The 20,946-nt window shown below is 42.3% G+C and overlaps 2 protein-coding genes across 3 annotated transcripts in view; one reads left to right on the forward strand and one right to left on the reverse strand.

Annotated features, from left to right (window-relative positions):
• LOC106807881 overlaps positions 1 to 2,131 on the forward strand; it is a 5,391-nt gene extending 3,260 nt beyond the window's left edge. Inside the window, exons 2-3 of the mRNA XM_014810374.1 lie at positions 1,064 to 1,190; positions 1,316 to 2,131. Of these exons, the coding sequence (XP_014665860.1) occupies positions 1,117 to 1,190; positions 1,316 to 1,871 (630 nt within the window). The 5' untranslated portion in view covers positions 1,064 to 1,116 and the 3' untranslated portion in view covers positions 1,872 to 2,131. The remainder of the gene's footprint in view (positions 1 to 1,063; positions 1,191 to 1,315) is intronic.
• On the reverse strand, positions 11 to 12,191 carry LOC106807880. Of its 2 annotated transcripts, none has more exons than XM_014810373.1 (3): positions 12,014 to 12,191; positions 2,159 to 2,334; positions 11 to 993 (listed from the first exon to the last, which is right to left on the reverse strand). In XM_014810373.1, the coding sequence occupies exons 1-3, from the start codon at positions 12,078 to 12,080 to the stop codon at positions 397 to 399; spliced, it is 840 nt and encodes a 279-aa protein (XP_014665859.1). In that variant the 5' UTR covers positions 12,081 to 12,191; the 3' UTR covers positions 11 to 396. The 2 variants fall into 2 exon arrangements, with proteins under 2 accessions (XP_014665859.1, XP_014665858.1); XM_014810372.1 differs by having other exon boundaries at positions 12 to 996.
• Between the last annotated feature and the right edge of the window lie 8,755 nt (positions 12,192 to 20,946).

A 20,946-nucleotide genomic window follows, 5' to 3' on the forward strand; every position in this document is an offset into this window, starting at 1 on the left:
GATTGACAACACTAGTACATATTAATTAATAATAAATGCACATAGTAATTAATAATAAATAATAATAAGTACATGCTTATTTTCATATTTTTTATTTATATATGAGTGAAACACTTTATTACAGAGCAACTTCAATTCAGGTTCAATACCAATACACCTGACTGAAATAAATTAAAACAATAAAACAAAGACAGTTGCTTCTATAAAAATAAGATTATAATATCAATAAAATTTCACATGTCACCCTTAGATATTAAACCAAGTCCAAACAAATAAAGCAATTCCATACATATATCTACTGTCTGCAAAGGTTAACCTTTGAATTTTTATTTAGAAGAAGAGGCTGAAACAGATGGTAACTCAGATACTTCACCTGTACCCTGTGCACATACTACATTATTCATGTTTAATAAAATTATCATTAATAAAAGTAGCATTGTCATGTGCAGGGTGCTGGTAGGGGCCATTGTTGGTACATGTTGAAGGTTGGGGATGTGGCTCTACGTTGGGGTAAACCTGGTTTTGTGGGGCATGTTGGTTATAAAAGGAAAACGATCTCCCTGAGTTACAACCTGACATGCGTCCCCTGAAGCATGCCTGCTGAATTTCATTCATTACCATTAGCCTCATGCTTTCATCATTAATTTCTCTTAACTGCTTAATGATGAATTTTCCGAAAACTGATAGCTCATCTTCGGGCTCTTCTTGATGTTTCGCAAGTATTGCCTTCATAGATGAGAGCAAATCGAGTTCTGCCTTCTGCACAGAGTCTATGCTATCTCTCCCCCTCTTCTTTGATTGTCTCCTTGTGGTGGTTGGTGTATCAATATCACATGCCTGTTCCTTGTTCTCTGTGGTACAGGAAGAATTATCACTGACCGACGGGGGGGTAGGTGGGTTTTCTAGAGTAGTAAATTGGGTGTTCTCATTCTCCACTTCCTCCTGTACCTCGTCGGGTGTAACATTTTCTTCTTCAGAATCATCCTCTGTTGTCTGCTGAAATAAAAATAAAAACATGTCATATTTATCTGCCATTACAAAGTTTTGCTATGATATATTTCAGTGTCCACAGACTAAGGAGGAGTGGAAAAGCATTGCCAAAGGGTTTCAAGAAAAATGGAACTTCCCCAACTGCATAGGGGCATTAGATGGGAAGCACATCAACATCCGACCTACCATACATTCAGGCAGCAAGTATTTCAACTACAAGCAACGTTTCAGCATTGTGTTAATGGCCCTGGTGGATGCAGACTATAAGTTTCTGTATGTGAATGTTGGTTGCAATGGAAAGTTGTCTGATGGAGGTGTATTTCAGGGCATGTACACTTGATCAGAGCATGCGGGCCAGGACTGCAAACATACCAGATCCAACACCATATCCAGGGGATGATACTCCCATGGCCTACACAATCGTAGCTGATGATGCCTTTCCCCTAAGAGATGATATCATGAAACCCTACCCTTATCGTTCAATGGAGCTGGACAAACGTGTCTACAATTACAGGCTGTCTCGTGCCCAAAGGGTAGTTGAGAACGCTTTTGGGATCATGGCAAACAAATTCCGAGTGTTTCTGACTACCATCGCCCTCCCACCAGAGACTGTAGACAAAATAGTTATGGCAACATGCGCCCTTCACAACTATCTGCACGTTAAGATTGGGACTGGGTATGTTGCAAAAGTTGGAGACAGTGAGGATCCTGGAACACATGCTATAACCGCGGGTTTGTGGCATAAAGATCCACAGCTTGAACAGGCAGCTCTGAAACCAGGTACAAACCCCACGAAGAAGGCCAAAGCTCATAGAGATCTGCTGAAGTCGTACTTTAATTCTGAGCTGGGGCCTGTTGACTGGCAGTGGGGCAAATGCTAGATTCGTTGCAGGATAATAAAATGCAATTCTGATGAAAAGGAAAAATGCTGTCACATAGTGAAGTGATGAAAGAATTAAAAAATGATAAAATAATTTGTGTTTATTAGTTATTTGTCCCATCAAATAATTCCAGTGTAATAATTATTTCTGACATTTTATATATGTTTATATATGAATGAGAAACGATCAGAATAATTTCAGCATATTATTAATTTCCCCCATGGCATCTCTTGTAACATGTATTTTATATTTTATATCTGATAAATAAATTCATATATATATCTTACTTGAAAGTTGGAGAAAGAATTTCGCTTTTTCACATGCGGCTCCAGGAAGGATAAGGTAGTCAGAAGCCACTTCTGCCGTTCAGTTTTGGCTGCAGCACAACTGCCACTTTTTCCAGGTTTTACCAGTCTAGAATACTGGGTACGCAGAGTATTAATACGTTTGTTGACCTCTTGAACTAAAAAGAAATAACAGGCATTATTACACAGCTAAATACAACAAATATAAACTTAATATAATAATATTTCAGTGATACCAGTCAGGTGTTGAAAAAAAAGCTGAAAATTGTGTTCCATATATTCTATATATATTCATATATTCTCAAACTGAAATGAGCACATATAATGAAATGAGAAACAACAAAAATTATTTTTGTCTTCATTTCCCCATGGTGGGGAGTGAGACTTATCCTGGACAGTTTTTTTCATTGATAAAAAAACATAATAGTTTGTTTTCTAATATTTTAATATATTAATTAAAGGGACATTAGCCTCTAGGATTTAACTGCATACAACTGTACTTACTGTATAACAAATCGTCTATACCCACACGTATTTGTTACCAGATACCCAATTTAATTGTTATAATTATTTACCCATCAACGCTACGAAATTTGAACGGCGCCATGACACCCATGACCGTGGTGCCACCCCGAAAAAGTTGCGTATTTGACAATTTATTTTGCAGGTTACAGACCGAGGGCTAATCACAAAAGTGCAATTATATTTATACCTAAATGCTATTTAACCGAACAATATTAATTTTAGGGCAAATTTATCCATATTAATTATTATTATAACTGAAACTATATGTCGTTTATAAGATACTAGCTGGCTACCCGGCGATTGCCCGGATTTCTTTGGGGTACTGCTTTCTGCTATTTCAAGCTATTGCCGTTTGCTGCTAATGGCGTTTCGGCTATTCATGTCAATTGCTGATTTTGAGCCTGACATAGTTGAGCGGCTATAGGATTGCTGTTCTAGGATTCGTCTTGACTTTTCTGCTGCAGTGTATAGTCGAGCGCTAGATTGCTGTTATTGTTAACTTTTCTGCTGCGCTAGTATTTTTGGGGAAATCTGTTGTTTGTTTTTGCCCTTTATTTGGCGTTTTTGTGCAAATTGTATATATATATATATATATAATACATATATATATATATATATATATAATATTTGTATTAAATATATGGGTTGGGGGTGAGCTCTTACGGGGGGGGGGGAGAAGATGACAGAAGGACAGACACAAAAACAGGCTCGCCCTGAGTGCATGCGAAAAAATAAGCAGCAAGTTGAGCATTTATACCTTTCAGAGTAGTCGTGTACGACGCTTTTGTCTCTCATTCGAAGCTAAATTGTTTTAAATAACTAACAAAAATAGTCGACAATTTAGCAGCTAGAAAAATAGCGGTCAAAATGCAAATTCAACATGCAGTCGATGGATGAGCAGTGAACGGCCGCATTAAATTAGTAGGAGGGTAATATAGCGCCACCTCGCGACATTTCTTAAAATAATAAATATTTAATTGTAATTGTAAACTTTTTATTTTTTTTTTTTTTTTTTTTTGGACCTTGCCTTGGTCGTTGCGACATGCTGATTAAGAAAATATATTGGTGTTGGGGGTGAGCTCTTACGGAGGGAGAAGATAGACAGAAGGACAGACACAAAAAAGCAGCTCGCCTTTATGTAAGAGATTACAATCCTTTTGCTTTTAAATGAATAAATAAGAAACACCCTGGTCTGTAGCCCTTGCTGGAAAGTGGTTTTGCGCAACTTATCAGATCGTGCGCTTTGAGTGGCGCCACCGTCGTTGTAATCAACACTGTAGTCGTTAGTTTTAAACATTTTTTAAAATAATATTTCTAATGGTGATTGAACATGAAACTTTATGTAGCGTAATTATAACCTAAATTAGCTGAAAATAACCCTAGAACCCAGAGTAAACTCTCCCTTTAAATAAAGTTATTGATGTCAAGTTAATTAAAAGACTTAGGCAAGTCAATATGAATTGTATCAATTGCCTCAAGACAATCCCCTGGCTTGGTCGCGGTAACTGGGCGCTACTTATTTATCGAGTTATGCCGTATTTTCTGAGGTGAATTGGATGAAAACAAACAAACAGCCGCCATGTCCGCCATTTTTGGTGCAACTAAAATCGGCAATCGACCTGCTTTTCACAGTGCACAGGCCTAAACACAAGGCAAATATATATCTTCGTAATGATAATTATTAAGTTGTTGTAGATTAATGTTTCCTGGTTTTTAATGTTTTAATATTTATATATATATGAGTATATGATGCTTATTTATGCTCGTGCCAACGCGAGTTGCAAGGCTGTGGTATCATATGTTATGTCGTTTCGGGTTTTCGGCGTTCCGATCGAAATGGCGGTTGGCGGTTAAGTGAAATTTAGGTTCGGCTCGTGAAATTTACACTGTGCACAGCGAACTGAGGTAGGCCTATTAGTTTTAATAACAACGCTGGCATACTATAAGGTGAAGGTTGTAGGCCCTACTTGATACAAAACAAGGCAGAAATCCTTAGATCATAGGGGTGTAATGATATACCGGTATATCGGTATATTGCAATATATTTTGAAAACTCGATATATCGCGATACAACTTCCGGATATCGATATTTTACGATACGGTGGTATAACAAGAAATAATTACTTTACACTTGCCTTATGTCTATATTGTTAATGGGCTCGAAAATTATGCACTGGCGGTGTATATATTATGAAGCACAATGCCTGCCGACGCATACAGTATTACTGGTAAGCGGCCACTGCATGAGCACTGCGCGTACTACTGCGCGGGCAGAGTGGGGCAGCCTGTGCGCGAGGCAGAGAGCACGGCAACTAGGGAGTCTATATATAGCCTATGCTCACCTGAGTGCCCGCCGCGCGCGCGATACAAGCTGAAGCGAGCACCCACTGTTTCAGTTTCAGTTCAGTTTCAAGTTTCAGTATCCAGTATTAACCAATTATGCAGGCAGGGGTATTGTGTATTCCAGCCACGGCAGTGCCTTCCGAAGGGTATTCAGTACAGCGGGTGACATTGTACAGCACAGAGAGCTGCACTGTCAGCAGAAACCATTGCCGTACGTGCTTCTGTTTCTCAAGAAAAACATGAGAAATTAAATCATGTCATATAATACAATATATGATGATATTAAAACCATCAAATTGTTACTATTTCATGGCATGTGATACACTTCCCAATGCGTATTGGAAAATATTGCAATCACGGTTTTGTCGTATTGCAATATTATTGCAATACGGTTTTTGGTCGCAATACTCACCCCTATTAGATCAGTCTGCGAAATTAACCACTGGCCCGGTATCCGAGGCCAGTAAATTTTCTGTGGGGCCAATGAAACTGGTAAATGAACAAGCCCGATGGGCCAGTGGGAAAAAATGGAATAAATGGTATATTAATGATATTTCAGCTTCTTTATGTGATGATCAGTCTGAGAATTTACCGAAATTCCCGATATTTTGTATGAAAATTTACCGATATTTACCGATAGGGCATCATATTCCCGATCTTAAGTAGCGGAAGTAACTAGTCAACACCATGCGTGTTTGTCGCCGCTAGAAGTCGCAACAACTTACGGTTTCCGGTCCGGTTCGGTTTCTCTTTTCATAATATGATGATCATTGATTCGGGCCTGTAAAACCTAGTGGGGGCCAGTGAATTATACATTTCTACAGGCCCGCTGGGCCAATGAGGGTGGACTGTTAGATGATTATTATATTTGAGATATACGTAATTGTTCGGCAGTTTTTGTAGAGGTACAAGACTATTGAAAGGATGGATGTCAGGCTGTGTATATACACCGATTGACAGTTCTGCGTCTATGTTCTGCGCCAGTAGTTTTGCATCTCCGGGAGAGCCCGGATGTGCGAGTAAACTCCGCCATGTTGTTTATCTCGATGCGTTGTCTACCTTGCATACGCAGGTCGCTCACCTTTGTGTCGAATAACAGTGCATGTAGCGGGGAATAGAGCACCGATAATGGATGACCTGAGTGACATGACACTTGATACATTTAAATTATGGTCAATTCATGCTCTAACTCTTTCTTAAGCCAATACGATCCGTTTGAACAGCCCTTCACACTACACGTTTCACACGAGTAAAGAATTTTACTCGCAATTCTGGGACGGAAACTCCTCCCGACCTTTGACCTTAGGCTTAACAAGTTTAACTACTGAATTATTTTTTAGTAATTACAGGGTTTTAGAGGGTGTATATTTGGACAATTCTAGTTAAAAAGTAACAATAGTTAGCTGGTTGGTGTAATTGAAAATGTTGTTGGGTACTTCAGAAGACACTAATTAGGTTGACCTAATTACATAATTAATTAGGTCAAATTGGGTCAAAATGTAGGTCAACCACACGTTTTTGAGTTTCACCTATACTTTTTTTTTTCACACCCTTGACTATATATACAGTGACTGATGTATATTGATAGAATAAAGTTTCTGCCCTAAAATAAGAATGTTTTGATACATACTTTTCAATTTCCCCTTCAGTACTGTTCAAATTATGCCATGGCGGGGGGTGGGTGAATTGTCATTTTCAAGTGTGTTTTCAACCGAATGAAGTAGTTCTCTTTGGAAGACTTCAATTCACTACTGTCACTTTAGATATACAAAATGGAGTGTTTTTCTGAGTCATAGAACTATTTCTGAGTCAATTACATATACAAGTGGCATAATTTGTAGTTCAGCAGGGTGTGATAGCGTTCGTTGCAAGGGTAAGCGCACAAGGCCACCCCACACGTCCGACAACGGAAGCGCGTTTGTCTACGGCCACCGCGTATAGATATATCACTACACACAACACAGTTAGGTCTTCCATTGTCAATTGGATCCAACCAGTGTCTTTCAACTAGTCTCTGCGGCTTATCCCCAGTGATTGGACGTCCTGGTTTCACACTGTCACGCTTTCCGTAGCCCTCAAGGAGTGATGTACAGATTTCCATGGTGAAGTCTTTGAGGTCCAAACGTTCAGTACCATCCACTACAGACCGGTGAATAATCTGAGCATTCACAATGGAAATAGAAACAAGAGCATGGAAAATGCGCATGTACCATTTCCTGGATCGGTGAGGGAAAAGATAAGTCTTCATACGCTGGTCCGCAAGGTCTACTCCACCCATATGAGAATTATACTGATCTATACAGTAAGGTTTTTTCACAGGCCTGTATCCACCTGGGGCATCCTTCGACCGAATACGCTTTTCTACATTTTGATTGCTATGCACAGTAGACATCACAGACACCCTCTTTGTGTCATGCCAAGTAACGACAAGTAGTTTATTACACCTCATGTAGACCGGATCATCCCCCTTACGAAGGGGAAGGTTTGCAGCTTTTAGCTCTACCGGCATGCCCACACGATTGGCATTTATTGTACCACACACACCAGTATCCTGGTCAGAAAGTTCAATTGCCAATGGAATACACGAGTAGTAACTATCAATATACACAACATGACCCTTATTTGTATATGGGGTCATCAGATTCCGCACAACTCTATGGGCAGCTCCAATATTATCGTCATCCACAACGGCTTCGGCATTTTTCCCGGCATATAGACTCCAGTCCAATGAATACCCAGTATTGGATTCTGATAACACGAAAGCTTTGTAGCCCCATTTATCAGGTTTCTTAGCATTATATTGCTTGATGGAGCTTCGTCCCTTGAAAGCTATAGTCATTTCATCGAGTGACAGGTCCCGGTTCGGTTTGTATATTTCCCTGAACTTTGGTACCAGAGTTTCAATGACCGGACGTATTTTGAAAAGTCTGTCGTGCCCTGGCTCGCCACGTGCAATTTGATTTCCATTATTTACGAAGTGCAGGAATGAAAGAATCTGCTGGAATCGGGTACTCAACCAAAAGGTGGACCAGTAATCACTGAGTTCTGATTTTTCAACAAGTCCCATGGCCAGTTGGAGGCTCATGAATGCTTTCATCTCAGGCACAGTAACATCAACCCAGTTTTTGAACTGAGAATGTGGGGAAAGTGGAGCATTTTGCAAATAACGTGTAGCATATCTGTTAGTCTCATTCACTAGCAAATTCCAAAAGTCATCACCCAATATGAGTGACAGGAAATCAATGGGGCGGGCATTGGCCATATCTCTATCTACAGCAATACCAGTATTACCAATGAAATCTGGAATCCACTCATTATAATTTTCTTCTCCGTCTAGCATTTCCCAGTCCATTTCATTTCTTTGCTGCTGTGGCCTATGCCCACCTCGTCTGCCTCCACGGGCTTGGCGGGCTCTACCGCGTGCTCTAGCCCTAAGTTCACGGCCGCGCCCACGGCCACACCCACGATTTGGCGTTAGGCCTAAATCTGGTGGCTCATTATTATAATCGCTATCACTACCGGAGCCATCGGCACTAAAATCTCTCAAAGTCATCATTTCCTGCATAGTCCGGCTCACTACCAGAATCGTCCCCATCCTGGATCATATCCAGTGCCTGAGCAAGCGTATAAAGTTGTCTGGCCATCGCCAAAAGCTCAGAAAATTACAAATTTTCACCGTTTATTTGCTCAAAAATTATGAATAGAACGGCATCCATCTTTGAGTGCGAATTGGTGGCGGAGGTAATAATCTGACTAATACGCCATCTAGCAGTTGTTTACAGGGTCGTTATACGTATTTGAGCGGGAAATTCAAATGACCGTTATTGATCGCAATATTGCGATTGCGGTAGTTAAAGGGTTAAGCGCATGCGCAGTGTTAAACTGTCAACAGGTGTATTGACGTTAGTCACACAGCTACATGTGTACATGACCGTCACCATGTTCATGAATAAAGTCAGTTGGCGCTTTACAATTACTACTACTATAGCCCGCTTACATTAGCTGCTGCTGGGCTATAGAACGACCCATAGGGCATGCGATGGACCAACTTATCCCCGATTATATCCGGCTATAAAACGTCTGTGGTAGGCAATTAATGCCTCTTATCCGAAGTGAATATGTCTTAAGTTATATCAGCTACTAATGAGTAGAATACGGTTCTTTAAGCTTATATCACCGGCTCGGCCCTACTAAATATCGCAATCCTCTCTAACTATCGTTTTGCAATCCCGATACTCTGCGTATTTCTTCTACGTGAAACAAACATTCATTGCCGAACTTCAAAACGGCCATTCTCGTGCCGGTTGGCCCCGATGCAGTCAGCCCGCCAATCTAGGCCGGAACTATGTATTCCGCTCTAGTGGAGCGGGCGTGTGGGCCCGGTGTTGGCGTTGGTTGTGTCCCGTTCAAAAACATTTGTTTGCTTGTCAAGCTAACAATTTAAGCGATTCAAAAAGAGATTGCTATATTAGTTTTGTCAGCAAAAGATGAACAAATTACTAGTTTATAAAGTGATTACGTCACGATTATAGCACCATCAAGTTATTATCATTGTTTGTGTTATTTGTACATAAATAAAATGTATGTAAATATTACAATGTATGTGTTTCTGTTTACTTTTCATGCCGTAATATAAACCTTTCTTTATATTGCCCTATTTGCCTGATCGGTGCTGAAAAACAGAGATGTGGATGCCAGTATCTGATACTAGTACTGGGGGAAATAGGTTTAGACAACAGAAATTACCAAAATTGTCTAGATTTTGCAAATTTAACCAAACCGTATTAAAACATTTTGACAGGTGAGAGTTGAGGATATACTTTAGTATACGTTTACTTCTTACTTTGAATGCTAAAACAAATGGCATATTTTTGACAAATTTTTTCCCATAGAAAATTTCGGACGTAGTCCCTTTTTAATTTTTGTACTGATGCTAACAACAATTGTTTTTCTCGTATGTCTACAACCAACAACAAACTCCGCCCACCCTCTCCACCTGTCGCGCGAAATACTTATTCCCGCTGGGACTGCGGGAGTAAGGTGGTCTGCGGAGATATCCGAGCATTCGTTAATGGCTATGCTATAGGGCCCTAGTCGGCAGTTTTCAATGTGAGCGTCGCTTATAGTTATCTAGAGCTAACTGACTACTTAGTGTATCACTAGTACATGGGTAACAGGTCTGAGAGGTCCATTTCCCCCAGGTTACTTGCTCTGGTACAGTTCCTGGAACTAGGATTACAATATATTGTAACCCAAACCTCCAAGCAGGATAGGCTTACAAAGTCCTCCCTATTCCCTTTTGATCCGGCAGAATGCCGACTGAATTTCAGCTCGCGGCCGGTTTCTGGTGCCGTTTTCAGAGACTTAGAAAACTTCTCATAACTTGGGTTTATCTCAACTATCGAACTCTTTTCTTCCGCTCTCTATGTCTGCAAGCTTTTACTATGTTTTAATCGCCAATACTCTGTCTGATATTTATAAATCGAATTATAACTGTCTACAAAATTGTCTCATTATTTCATCTTTAGAGCTATCTCTCTGTTACTCTGTATTTTATGTTACATTCATATTTGTTACGAGCGTGCGAATATATTCTGAGCCTCATTTCTGTGATTTTCTCTTGTGACGTTACGGCATTTCCCAGTTAATTTGCGCATAGCGATCGTTGTGCAAACGCAGCGCCCTCCGATATTGGTCAGGTGAATCCGTCTCTTTCAAACCAAATAGCTCACAGGTCAGACAGAAATGTCGCTGGTCTCAGTATATTCATTCGCTCGTCACTTCGATTTTATTTCCAATGTAACAGTATATATTAGTTTAATATACAGAGTTATTGCGATACATAGTTAAGTTCCCAGATAGCGGAAAAAAGGTTCGCTGTTTGAGTATATAAACCAGTTTAGGAAGTTCTTAGTTCTCTGAAAACGCTCACCAAGCCAAACCGTGTCCCGAGTGATTCACTCGCAGGTATTCCTCCGCACAAGAAGCGATAGGAGGCTTTTTTTTGTATACCCTTATCCTCGTCGGTTTTGGTTTACATTATTGTATCCTATGCCGTGATCGTACCATAGGTACGTTTCGTTATACTGAACGTACACCTGGTAGTGCCGTACTAATAAACTTACTATCTCTATAATAATAGGCTAGTGTTTCTAAGCTAATTCGTCTATATGCGCCTCCATCCCCCCCCCCCCCCCAGGGCCTCGTACTAAGTAGTAACGAGTCTAGGTCATCGCTACGCCTACTCCTAACCCCAAGTCAGCCCAACCCTAAACTATATCAATAATCTATACCAGCGTACGTTCGGTTCTCATACCGCGACCGTTACCAGGCGCCAGGGTACTTCTAGGCGTACCCCAGCTGTGGGAATATGACTATGACGCCATTAGGATAGTCCGCTTATGCAGCTATGAGCTACGCAGGGCCTAGTTACGCTGCATAGGGTCTATGCTCCCCGGGGCTGCGTACTGCGGAAGACTACCCTGGCGGTACGGTCTCCGGTATACCGGAATGCGTACCCTTTTACTTATTTATATGCCGGATCGTACCTACTACTCCATTGTCTAACGTAGTCTAGGTATCTCGCTAAACCGACCAGGCTCTCGGAACTAGATTATGTTCTGCACATATGTGTGTTAAGCGGGTGATGGATTGGCGAACTTGTTGGCTAGGATGTCGCCTACCCCTACTCTCAACCCGAACCCTGCCGAACCCTAAACTCTAACCCTTAAACCTCTACTCCTTAACCATTTCCTTCCTTATCTATAATAGTTTCACTCTACTTTCTCTTTAGGTGACCTAGGCTTGACGTCTGGTTATACCTGGTCACCGCTACCCAGGGTACTGTTCGCGCAGTTACCCCTGTGTTGTGCGACATTCAGACCCTATGAGCCCTAGTCTTAGCTAACTAGTAGTAGTACAACACAAGCCGGCATAGAATCATTAGAATCGATTTCTACAGTACTCATCCACTTGTCCCAGTCTTCGGTGCGGCCCCATTGTGAAAGTTTTTAGTCCTTACAACTTCTGTTTGCATATTCTATTTGGGTGCAGTCATATAAGCACTCATTTTCAACCCAAAATTCAATTAGATCGTTCTCTCTCCCGCGCGTCCAAAAACACTCTACAAGCTCCCAAAACCCCCTATTTTGACGACATCGGTATTCCGCTTCCCATGCCGTCTATTTGTGATTGTGCGTCAATTTTCTTCAAGCGCCTCGGGGGCGGGTTCTGGCATGGCCCACGCGCATACTATTCGACAAACTACACTATCAGATCGTGCGCTCTCGCCCTCATGGCTACAATTCAAACTCCACGACATTATGGCTGCTTCGCTCTGGCCTCAATTCTTACCACTGAGAGGTATTAATCCTGGTGTAGTGTGTGGAAGCGGGCCACTTGCATGCAGTTTTGGCGGCCTCAATCTTCCCCTTCCTCATTTTCTGCATCCAGTGCTTCTCCTTCTCTGTCTCTATCCACCCATACTCCTTTCTCCCCATATTATCCTTTTCTACCTTTCTTTTTGTCTTTCCTTTCCTTCACCTTATTGCTGGTGTGTTTTTGTTATCTTGCTTCATTCTTACCAGCTGTATCCCCTTCTCTCCCCTCCTCCTCCACTCAGCCTCCATTCTCCCGCTTCCTTCTCCCTTTCCTCCTTCTCCACCAGCTTCTCCCCTCCTCCTTCTTCCACCACCTCTCTCCCTTCTCCCCTTCTGCCTCCTTATTCCACAGCCTGCTCCCCTCCCTCCTTTCTACACCAGTTTTCTCTCCCCTCCTCCTCCTCTCTTCTCCTCCTCCAACAGCTCTCCTTTTCTTCCCTTCTCCTCATTTCTCTCTGCTCCTCTCTCTCTCCTCCTCCTACCTCTCTCTCCTCCGCCTCCTTTCTCCTCCTCCTCATCCTCTCCTCCTCCTCTCATCCTCCTCCTCCTCCTTCCCTCTCCTTCCTCTCTGCTTCTATCCTCCTCTTCCATCTCTTCCTCCTCACTCCACTGCCCTCTTCTCTTCCTTCTTTCCTCCTCCTTCTGTTTCGTCCTCTCTACCTTCCATTCTTTCACTCTTGCCCCACATTCGCACCCCTATATCCGTCTTCCGACTCTCTATCTTATCTCATGTTTCTTTCTCTCCTCTCCTCCTCCTTTTCTTCGCACCCCCCCTTCCTTCTCTCCTCTCTCCTCTCTCTTTCTTCTCCTCCGCTCCTCTCCTTCTTCCTCCTCCACCTCCGCTTCCTCCTCTCCCTCCTCTTCTTTCCTCCTCCTCTTACTCTCTCCCTCGCCAGCCTCTCCTTCCTCCCATCTCTCTCTCTCCTCCGCCTCCTTTCCTCCTCTCCCCTACTCTCTCCCTCCTCTTCCTCCTCCCTCCTCTTTTTTATCCTTTCTTTTCATCCACCCCGTCTCCCGCTCCTCCTTACTCCTCCTCCTCCTCCTCCTTCTTCCTTCTCCTCCTCCTCTTCCTCCTCCTCTCCTCCTCTTTACCTCCCTCCCTCCTCTCCTTCTCTGCTCCTCCTCTGTTGCCTATCCTCTTCCTCTCTCTTCTTCTCCTCCTCCACCTCCTACTCCTCCCTCTCTCTTATTTTTCTTCTCCTCTCCTTCTCGTCCCTTCCTCCTTTTCCTCCTCATCTCCTCTCCTCCTCTCCTCTCCTCCTTCCTCCACCTCCTCTCCTCACCTCCTTCTCCCTCTACCTCCTCCTCCTCCTCTCTTTCCTCCTCCTCCTCTCTTTCCTCCTCCTCCTCTCTTTCCTCCTCCTCCTCTCTTTCCTCCTCCTCCTCTCTTTCCTCCTCCTCCTCCTCCTCCTCCTCCTCCTCCTTTCCTCTTTCTCCTCCTTCTCTCCTCTCCTCCTCCTCTTCCTCTCTCCTCCTCTCCTCCTCCCTCCTCCCTCCACCACCTCCTCCCCACTGTCTCCCCTCCTCCGCGCACCTCCTCCCTTACACTCACTTTCAACGATACGCCGCGTTAACGCTAATAGCTATGCATCTCTGGTTGAAGATTGAGTTTTATGAAGCGGCGGTGCTAGAAAGACGCCAACGCGGCTCCGCGTTTGTCATATTTGCTAATTAATTAGGCTAATTTCGTGCGCAACTAAACTGCGACACTCACCGAATTATTTGCTAAGACAGTATGGCTCATGCATGTAGAATTCTTTTAGAAACGTTAACTCATTATAGTTCGCGACATTATTGATATGGTAAGTTACACTTCCTACCGGCCATCACGCCTTATCTATGCCTGTATTAGCCTTATGGCATTACTCGCGCTCGTTGAATGTACAGTAATTAATTAGAGCTATCTTGTGCGTTAATAAACTTGACACTAACAGGGATTATTGCCTAAGATCATGTATCATTCTATGCATGCTTAGAATTCAGAAATCTGTAACTCATACACGTTTCGCGACTATTGATAGGTAAGATTACACTTCCTACCGGCCATATAGCGTGATAGCCGTTGTGGTCGGAAGGTGGCTGCTCCTTTGTTCCAAAGTCGGTGGGGGGTGTGGGTTTAACATAGCGCCTCAGTACAGATCAGTACAGGCGGGCGCTGGCAGGGGATTTTTGGCATTTGTGTTAGTGGCGTTCGTTGCATTTGGTGCGGGATTGTTTGCATCGCATCTGGGTTTTGGCTTATGGCATTTTGTTTGTGACGTTTGCATTTGTGTGCGGGTATTTACATTTGGTGTTTGCGGAATTGTATTTGTGTGTGGGATTGCATTTGTGGTGAGCCTTCTGTATGCTGCTCGCCACCGCCTAGACTCTACTACAGAAGTGTTAACCCTTACCCCTAAACACTACCCTAACCCTAACTCCTAACACTTAACATTACTCACAGGGGCTGCGCTTCAGCACCGTTTTTTTTGCGTTGGGAAATACGCTCTAGATTTCAAAGGTGCCCTTCGAAATTTTGCGCTAAAAATACAGAAAACAATTTTGAATGATAATTTTCTATATTCTTTATTTGTTTTCTTTTCCTTCTGAGAATTGACAGTACTTAAGGAAATCAAATTTTACATGTAACAATACTAGCCTTTGATTATCCCGAAAAAAGAAGCGAAGTGCGCTTGAATCATTCTGCCAATCTGCTGCGTATGCAAAGCGCAGGCCCAAAATGAAGCCAGCAAAGTAAAGAATTCCATATGGTTTTTAGCGCTATTGCTGCTTTGACAAATGTGTCGCTAAATGGTGATCACCTTTGAAATTCCTGGGGGAGTTCCCCGCCAGATCCCCTCCGCCAATGTGCTCTCGCTCGCCTCACGGCCCCACTGTGGGGCGTGGGGTGCCCTTTTTCGGGATTGTGCCCTATAAATCTGGAAAAATACATGTAGCTTCAGCCCTGTAATCGCCCCTGCCTCATATAAAACTATAAACCATTAATACTAAACAACCTTAAAAACTACTCGTGTGGTACAATGAGTATCTGTAGTACCTGATTACGATCAAACGCACCCCATCAACCATTCCCCCACTGTCTTATGACCTTCCTTATGCGGTCCTATCAGCCTAATATGACGATACGTCGATAGACTTAAGTCCGCAACAGACGAAGATCGATATGATCCAAACGTTATGTGTTCAAAGTGTAAAAGCATGCATTTTTCGATAATCAGCAGTTGGCTACGCGTCCGAACCAGTCCTGCCTAGCCTCCAGAGCTTACGCATTCCGGACATCCACTCACTACAGCTGATCTCGCGACTCGCGTACACGCAATTCCCCACCCCCCCCCCCCCTTTTGATTGCGCAACGCGACATCTCTCTCTCTCTCTCTCTCTCTTCTCTCTTCATCTTTCTCTCTCTCTTCTCTCTCTCTCTCTCTCTCCTCTCTCTCTCTCTCTCTCTTCTCTCTCTCTCGTCTCTCTCTCTCTCTTCTCTCTCTTTTCTCTCTCTCACACACACACACGACACACACATCACACACACATCACATCACACACACACACACACACATCACACACACACACACACATCACACACACACACACACAGCCCCCACAGCACACACACATCTTGATTATCTTTATTATCATTATAGAGTTAGTTTTTTTCATGATAAAAGGGCCTTAGAATACAAATGAAATAAAAAGAAATCTACCCGTCACCTTCCACAATAAATCGCTAGAGTGCTTATCGTAAGTCATGTTTGGCCAACAGAACTGAACAAACATATACATCAACACACAGACAGACACAATTATCTCCTCTGTTGTTTGCTGTTGTGTTGTGTTGTGTGTGTCTCCGTGTGTGCCTTATGTGTTATATGTGTGTGTGTCCTGTGGTTCTGCCCAATGTGTGAATTCTTCCCTGTGTGTGTGTGCCCTGTGTTGTTTGTGTTTTGGTACGTTGTGTGCTGTGTGTGTGTGCTGTGTGTGTTGTGTGTTTGTGCTGTGTGCGCTCGCGCTCGCGCGCTGCTGCTTGTGTTGTGTGTTTTGTGAGTGCGTATTTTATGTCGGCTTGTGCAAGCTTGACAGCACATCTATACTATTAACTATATAATGAACGTGCCCCATTCTTTGACCTGACCCAGTACTTACATCTACACATCCGATTGTGAGTCCGCATTCCTCGATAACCTAGGAGTTTGTCCATCTATACCGCGGTTAGTAGATATCTAACGTCGTTCATTCAGCCATCTCATAAACTAAGATTCTCTATCGTGTTTAGGCGCGCTCACACGTGTGTGTGTGTGTGGGGGGGGGGTTGTGTGCGTGCTGTGAGTGGGCGTTAACTTATATATTAATTCATTGTTAAATGTTTTTTGGACAACGGATCGCTGATTGTAAAGTTTATTTAAAAAATATGCGCTGTCACTACATGTGTGTGTTCTATCTGTGCTCATGCGCGCTGTACGGGCTTGTGTGCGTTGTGTAATTTACCTGCGCGCCGTTCTGCTGTAGTATTATGTGCTGCCGCTCCTTCTGCTACATGCGCATCCCTGCGCAATGTATATCAGAGTAGATATATACGACACCTTCTTATACCGTTCCTATATAATAGGGTTCTCTATTATCTACTCCGTGATGTATATCACTTTCGTATGGGAATGCGTAGCAGTTGAGTAACCGTCGTGTTTATTCGATCGACCAGAAACCTGCAGTTTTCCTCACATACTCCTCCAGTCATGATCTCCATCACTCTAGTGTATACTCTTTCATATCAGCCAATACGTTGCTCTGGAATAAAGTTGAAATAACAATTCTACGCCGCATGCGGTTGTTCGAACTTAAATTTTATCCTGAAAACGATAATACGACGAACCCAATATTTAAATTCTTATTAAAAATTACTAACATTTTCGCTTTATTCGGCAGGTGGCCCCTGTGGCCTTTCGTGCGCTTTCGTGTGACGGCCCCGAAATGTTCCATACACACAAAGCCTATCTATTTAATGCATGTACAACATGCCGCGGAATAGCCCGCCTTAACAATTTGATTTTTAGCGAAAACACTTTACTAGAAATCCCATCCATATATATGTTGTGTGCAGCGTTGCGTGCGTGCGTGGTGGCTGTGTGTGTGTGCCTGTTCTGCGTTGCGTGCGCGCTCGCTCGCGCAGTTGCGTGCGTGCCGTGCGTGCGTGCGCGCTGCTGTGTGTTGTGTGTGTGGTTGTTGGTGAGTGTGTGTTTCCTGTGTGTGCTTGTGTGTTAGTGTGGTGCTGTGTGTGTGGTGTGTGTGAGTGCCATGATTTTATATATGTGTGTGCTTTGGTGTGTGTAGTGTGTGTGTGTGTGACTGTGTGTGATGCTGTGTGCTGGTCGTGTGTGTGTTCTCTGTGACGCCGTATTTATGTTGGGTTTGTAACCGTGAAGACAAAAATATGACTATATGCACCGTGCCCGATTCTTTTGATGTATAGTTACTACACTCACATATTGTGAGTGCCGCTTCTGATACTCTGGATATATGGTTCCCACTTATACCGGTTAGAATATTCTAACGCTCTCATTCAGCATGTCATTAAATCTAAGTTGCTTCATCGGTTAGGCGCAGTCACACACACGTGTTGGTGTGTGTTCTTCTTGTGTGTGGTTCTTTCGTGGTTGTGTGCGTGTGCGTGTGTCGTGTGTCGTGTGTGTGTGTGTGTGTGTGTGTGTGTGTGTGTGTGTGTGCGTGCGTGCGTGTTCGTGTGCGTGTGCGTGTGCGTGTTTGTCACAGATTAAGTAAAGTATTTTACTATGATTTATGAAATCTTTGGTCTATCGGACCTTCGGTCTATAGGTCCCTTTTCAATATTCGGTCTATCGGACCTTCGGTCTATAGGTCCCTTTTCAATATTCGGTCTATCGGACCTTCGGTCTATAGGTCCCTTTTCAATATTCGGTCTATCGGACCTTCGGTCTATAGGGCTGACCCCGGGCCGGTTCGCAGTAGAAAAAGCTTCCAGAAGAAATCTATGATCGAAATATCTACTATTTAGTCAATGATAGCAATGATTGGCGTAGCAAGTTTTGAACTGGTGTACAGTGATGTTCCCGATATAATTCATAGCTTTCTTACACGCGATGCCTCACTGCTAACGTGCATCTGTGTGGGTTGTGACATGTTCCTGAAGCTTACACCTTGTAGATTGTAGCGCACGGGTACCGTACAGCCTTCGAGTTCGGCTTGCTGCCACCATAGCTATATACAAACACATTTGTTTGTACATATATATATGCTGCCACAGAGAGATCCCGGCGATATAATTATGAAATTCGCGGAACACACTCGTCGCTCGGCTACTCAAGGCGACGCGCTCTCACTAAGAAATCTTGGTCAACGCGTTAACTAGCCATATCCCCCTGGAATCTCCCACCCCCATACACAATGGACACCCACCTGTGGGTAAACCCTTTATAAATGTGCAGGTTTTTTTCGGTTAGCTTTTGCATAAATTCAACGCGGCACGGTGGCCACAGTCACCCCGACCTGAAGTTTCAAATGATAGTAGGAAACAAGTTATTTGCTCATTTATTTTTATTAGGCTTCCCTCTATCATATTGCATTCATACTTGTCCTGTTGCCTTTCACGTTTTATTCTCATCACTTCACTAACCAAACGTTTCGTCTTTAGTGACACGAGTTACTCAACAATTAAATAAATTGATAGGTAACCAAATATTATACCATTTACAGACAGACGCATGCCTATAATAAGGTATACGGTTGGCGTTGTTGTTGGTGAACCACTATGCGCACACATACAAGTGTATTGGAGCCACATTTGCAAATTTTCTGGTCTAGTGAACAGACACCAGCTCAAAGCATGAGCTTCGATTACATTTATTAGTAAAAATTTATAGGCAAAACAGCAGAAACTGTGACAGCAAAATTTATTTAAAATTTGCTACTTTCAGTAACTAATACACTTTTGGACTGATTCAGGTGAAAATGATTCTTTTTTCTCATGTTGATTATAGTCGACTATTTTTATGACACGGCAAAAGCATGTGTACAAAAATTTGTTCAGTGTCCATCTACAAAGCTTCCAAAGATGTTAGGCAAATTTACAAGTCTGTATCGTGTCTGCATTATGACGCATGTAATTATTGTAAACCAAGTACAAAATAAGTGTCAAAATATTAGGTCAAGAAGGATGATAAACACGTTCTTTTTTCAGGAAAGGTGTAGTAATTAAATTTAGTTGGTCCCACTGAAAATTTTGCAAACAAAAGCTTGGAAAAATCAGGAGTGAATAATAGAGATATTCTATTATTCACTCCTGGTAAAATCACTCACAAAACCAAATACAATAACAGCAGGGTTGTTAAGATGCTATCTCTATATATATACATGTAATATGCTTATTATCATACATTTAAAAGTATGCTAAACTGCCTGTATTTTAGCATTGCAAATCCAAAATAGATTTAGCTATGTCAATTAAGAATGTACAAAATTTACAAAAATTAACATTTTCGACTGATCCACGTTGAATTCTATTAATATATAACAATGAATTGCGTCTAAGGGACGACGAATGACCGTGTTAACATAAAAAGCAAAATAAAGATGGAGCGCAACACAAGAAATCACCACAGCATTAAAATTGTATGTACACTAAAAGCTCTAATTTACATCAACATTTTAACATCTTGAAACGCATTTCTGCATAACACTTAATCGCCAAATAAAACAATATACTATGTGGATGAATGAATACACACGTGTACATGTATTTCTCAACGGTCTGTGAAAACATGCGTTAAAATTACGAAACATATTATGACATCGTGACAATGCCTACCCACAGCATCGTACTCCCTCCCGCCCCATCTGCACACCTTGTTACAGCGACGTGCTTGCACGCAAGCGACAACTCAGACCAACATGATAGCTCGCTACACACAGCAGTATATAATTTCAGTTATATACTTTGGGTAACTACATGCCCGCACAAGTATGTGCACAGACGTACACAGACACGCAAACAGGATACTAGGAGCCAACAGAAAACTAGAAGCAGTTGGCTGGCACCACAGGCACTTGGAGCGTTTCAATAAAATATAATGCTAAACAAATACGAAATCTATTTACAACCAAAGTCTTAATGTTTCTCTACTCTCTTTCACCTATTATTGCCGACAATTTCCTGTAAATGCGGTCTAAATGCTCATCTGCAATACACACTGACACATAAATATATAGTGATATATAAAATAAACTATATATAATATATAATATATAGATATATGATATATAAACATAAACTATATATTTATGTGTCAGTGTGCAGCAGCTAGCGTGCCGCGGCCAACGTGTATTGCACATGAGCATTTGGACGGCATGTACAGGAAATTGGCGGCAATAATAGGTGAAAGAGAGTAGAGAAACATTAAGACTTTGGGGTAGTAAATAGATTTCGTATTTATTTTGCATTATATTTTATTGAAACGCTCCAAGTGCCGCAGATGGGGTCGTTATCGTATCAGGTACTAC

This window comes from Priapulus caudatus, unplaced genomic scaffold, assembly GCF_000485595.1.
Source record: "Priapulus caudatus unplaced genomic scaffold, Priapulus_caudatus-5.0.1 Scaffold239, whole genome shotgun sequence".
In the NCBI taxonomy this organism is placed as follows: domain Eukaryota; kingdom Metazoa; phylum Priapulida; class Priapulimorpha; order Priapulimorphida; family Priapulidae; genus Priapulus; species Priapulus caudatus.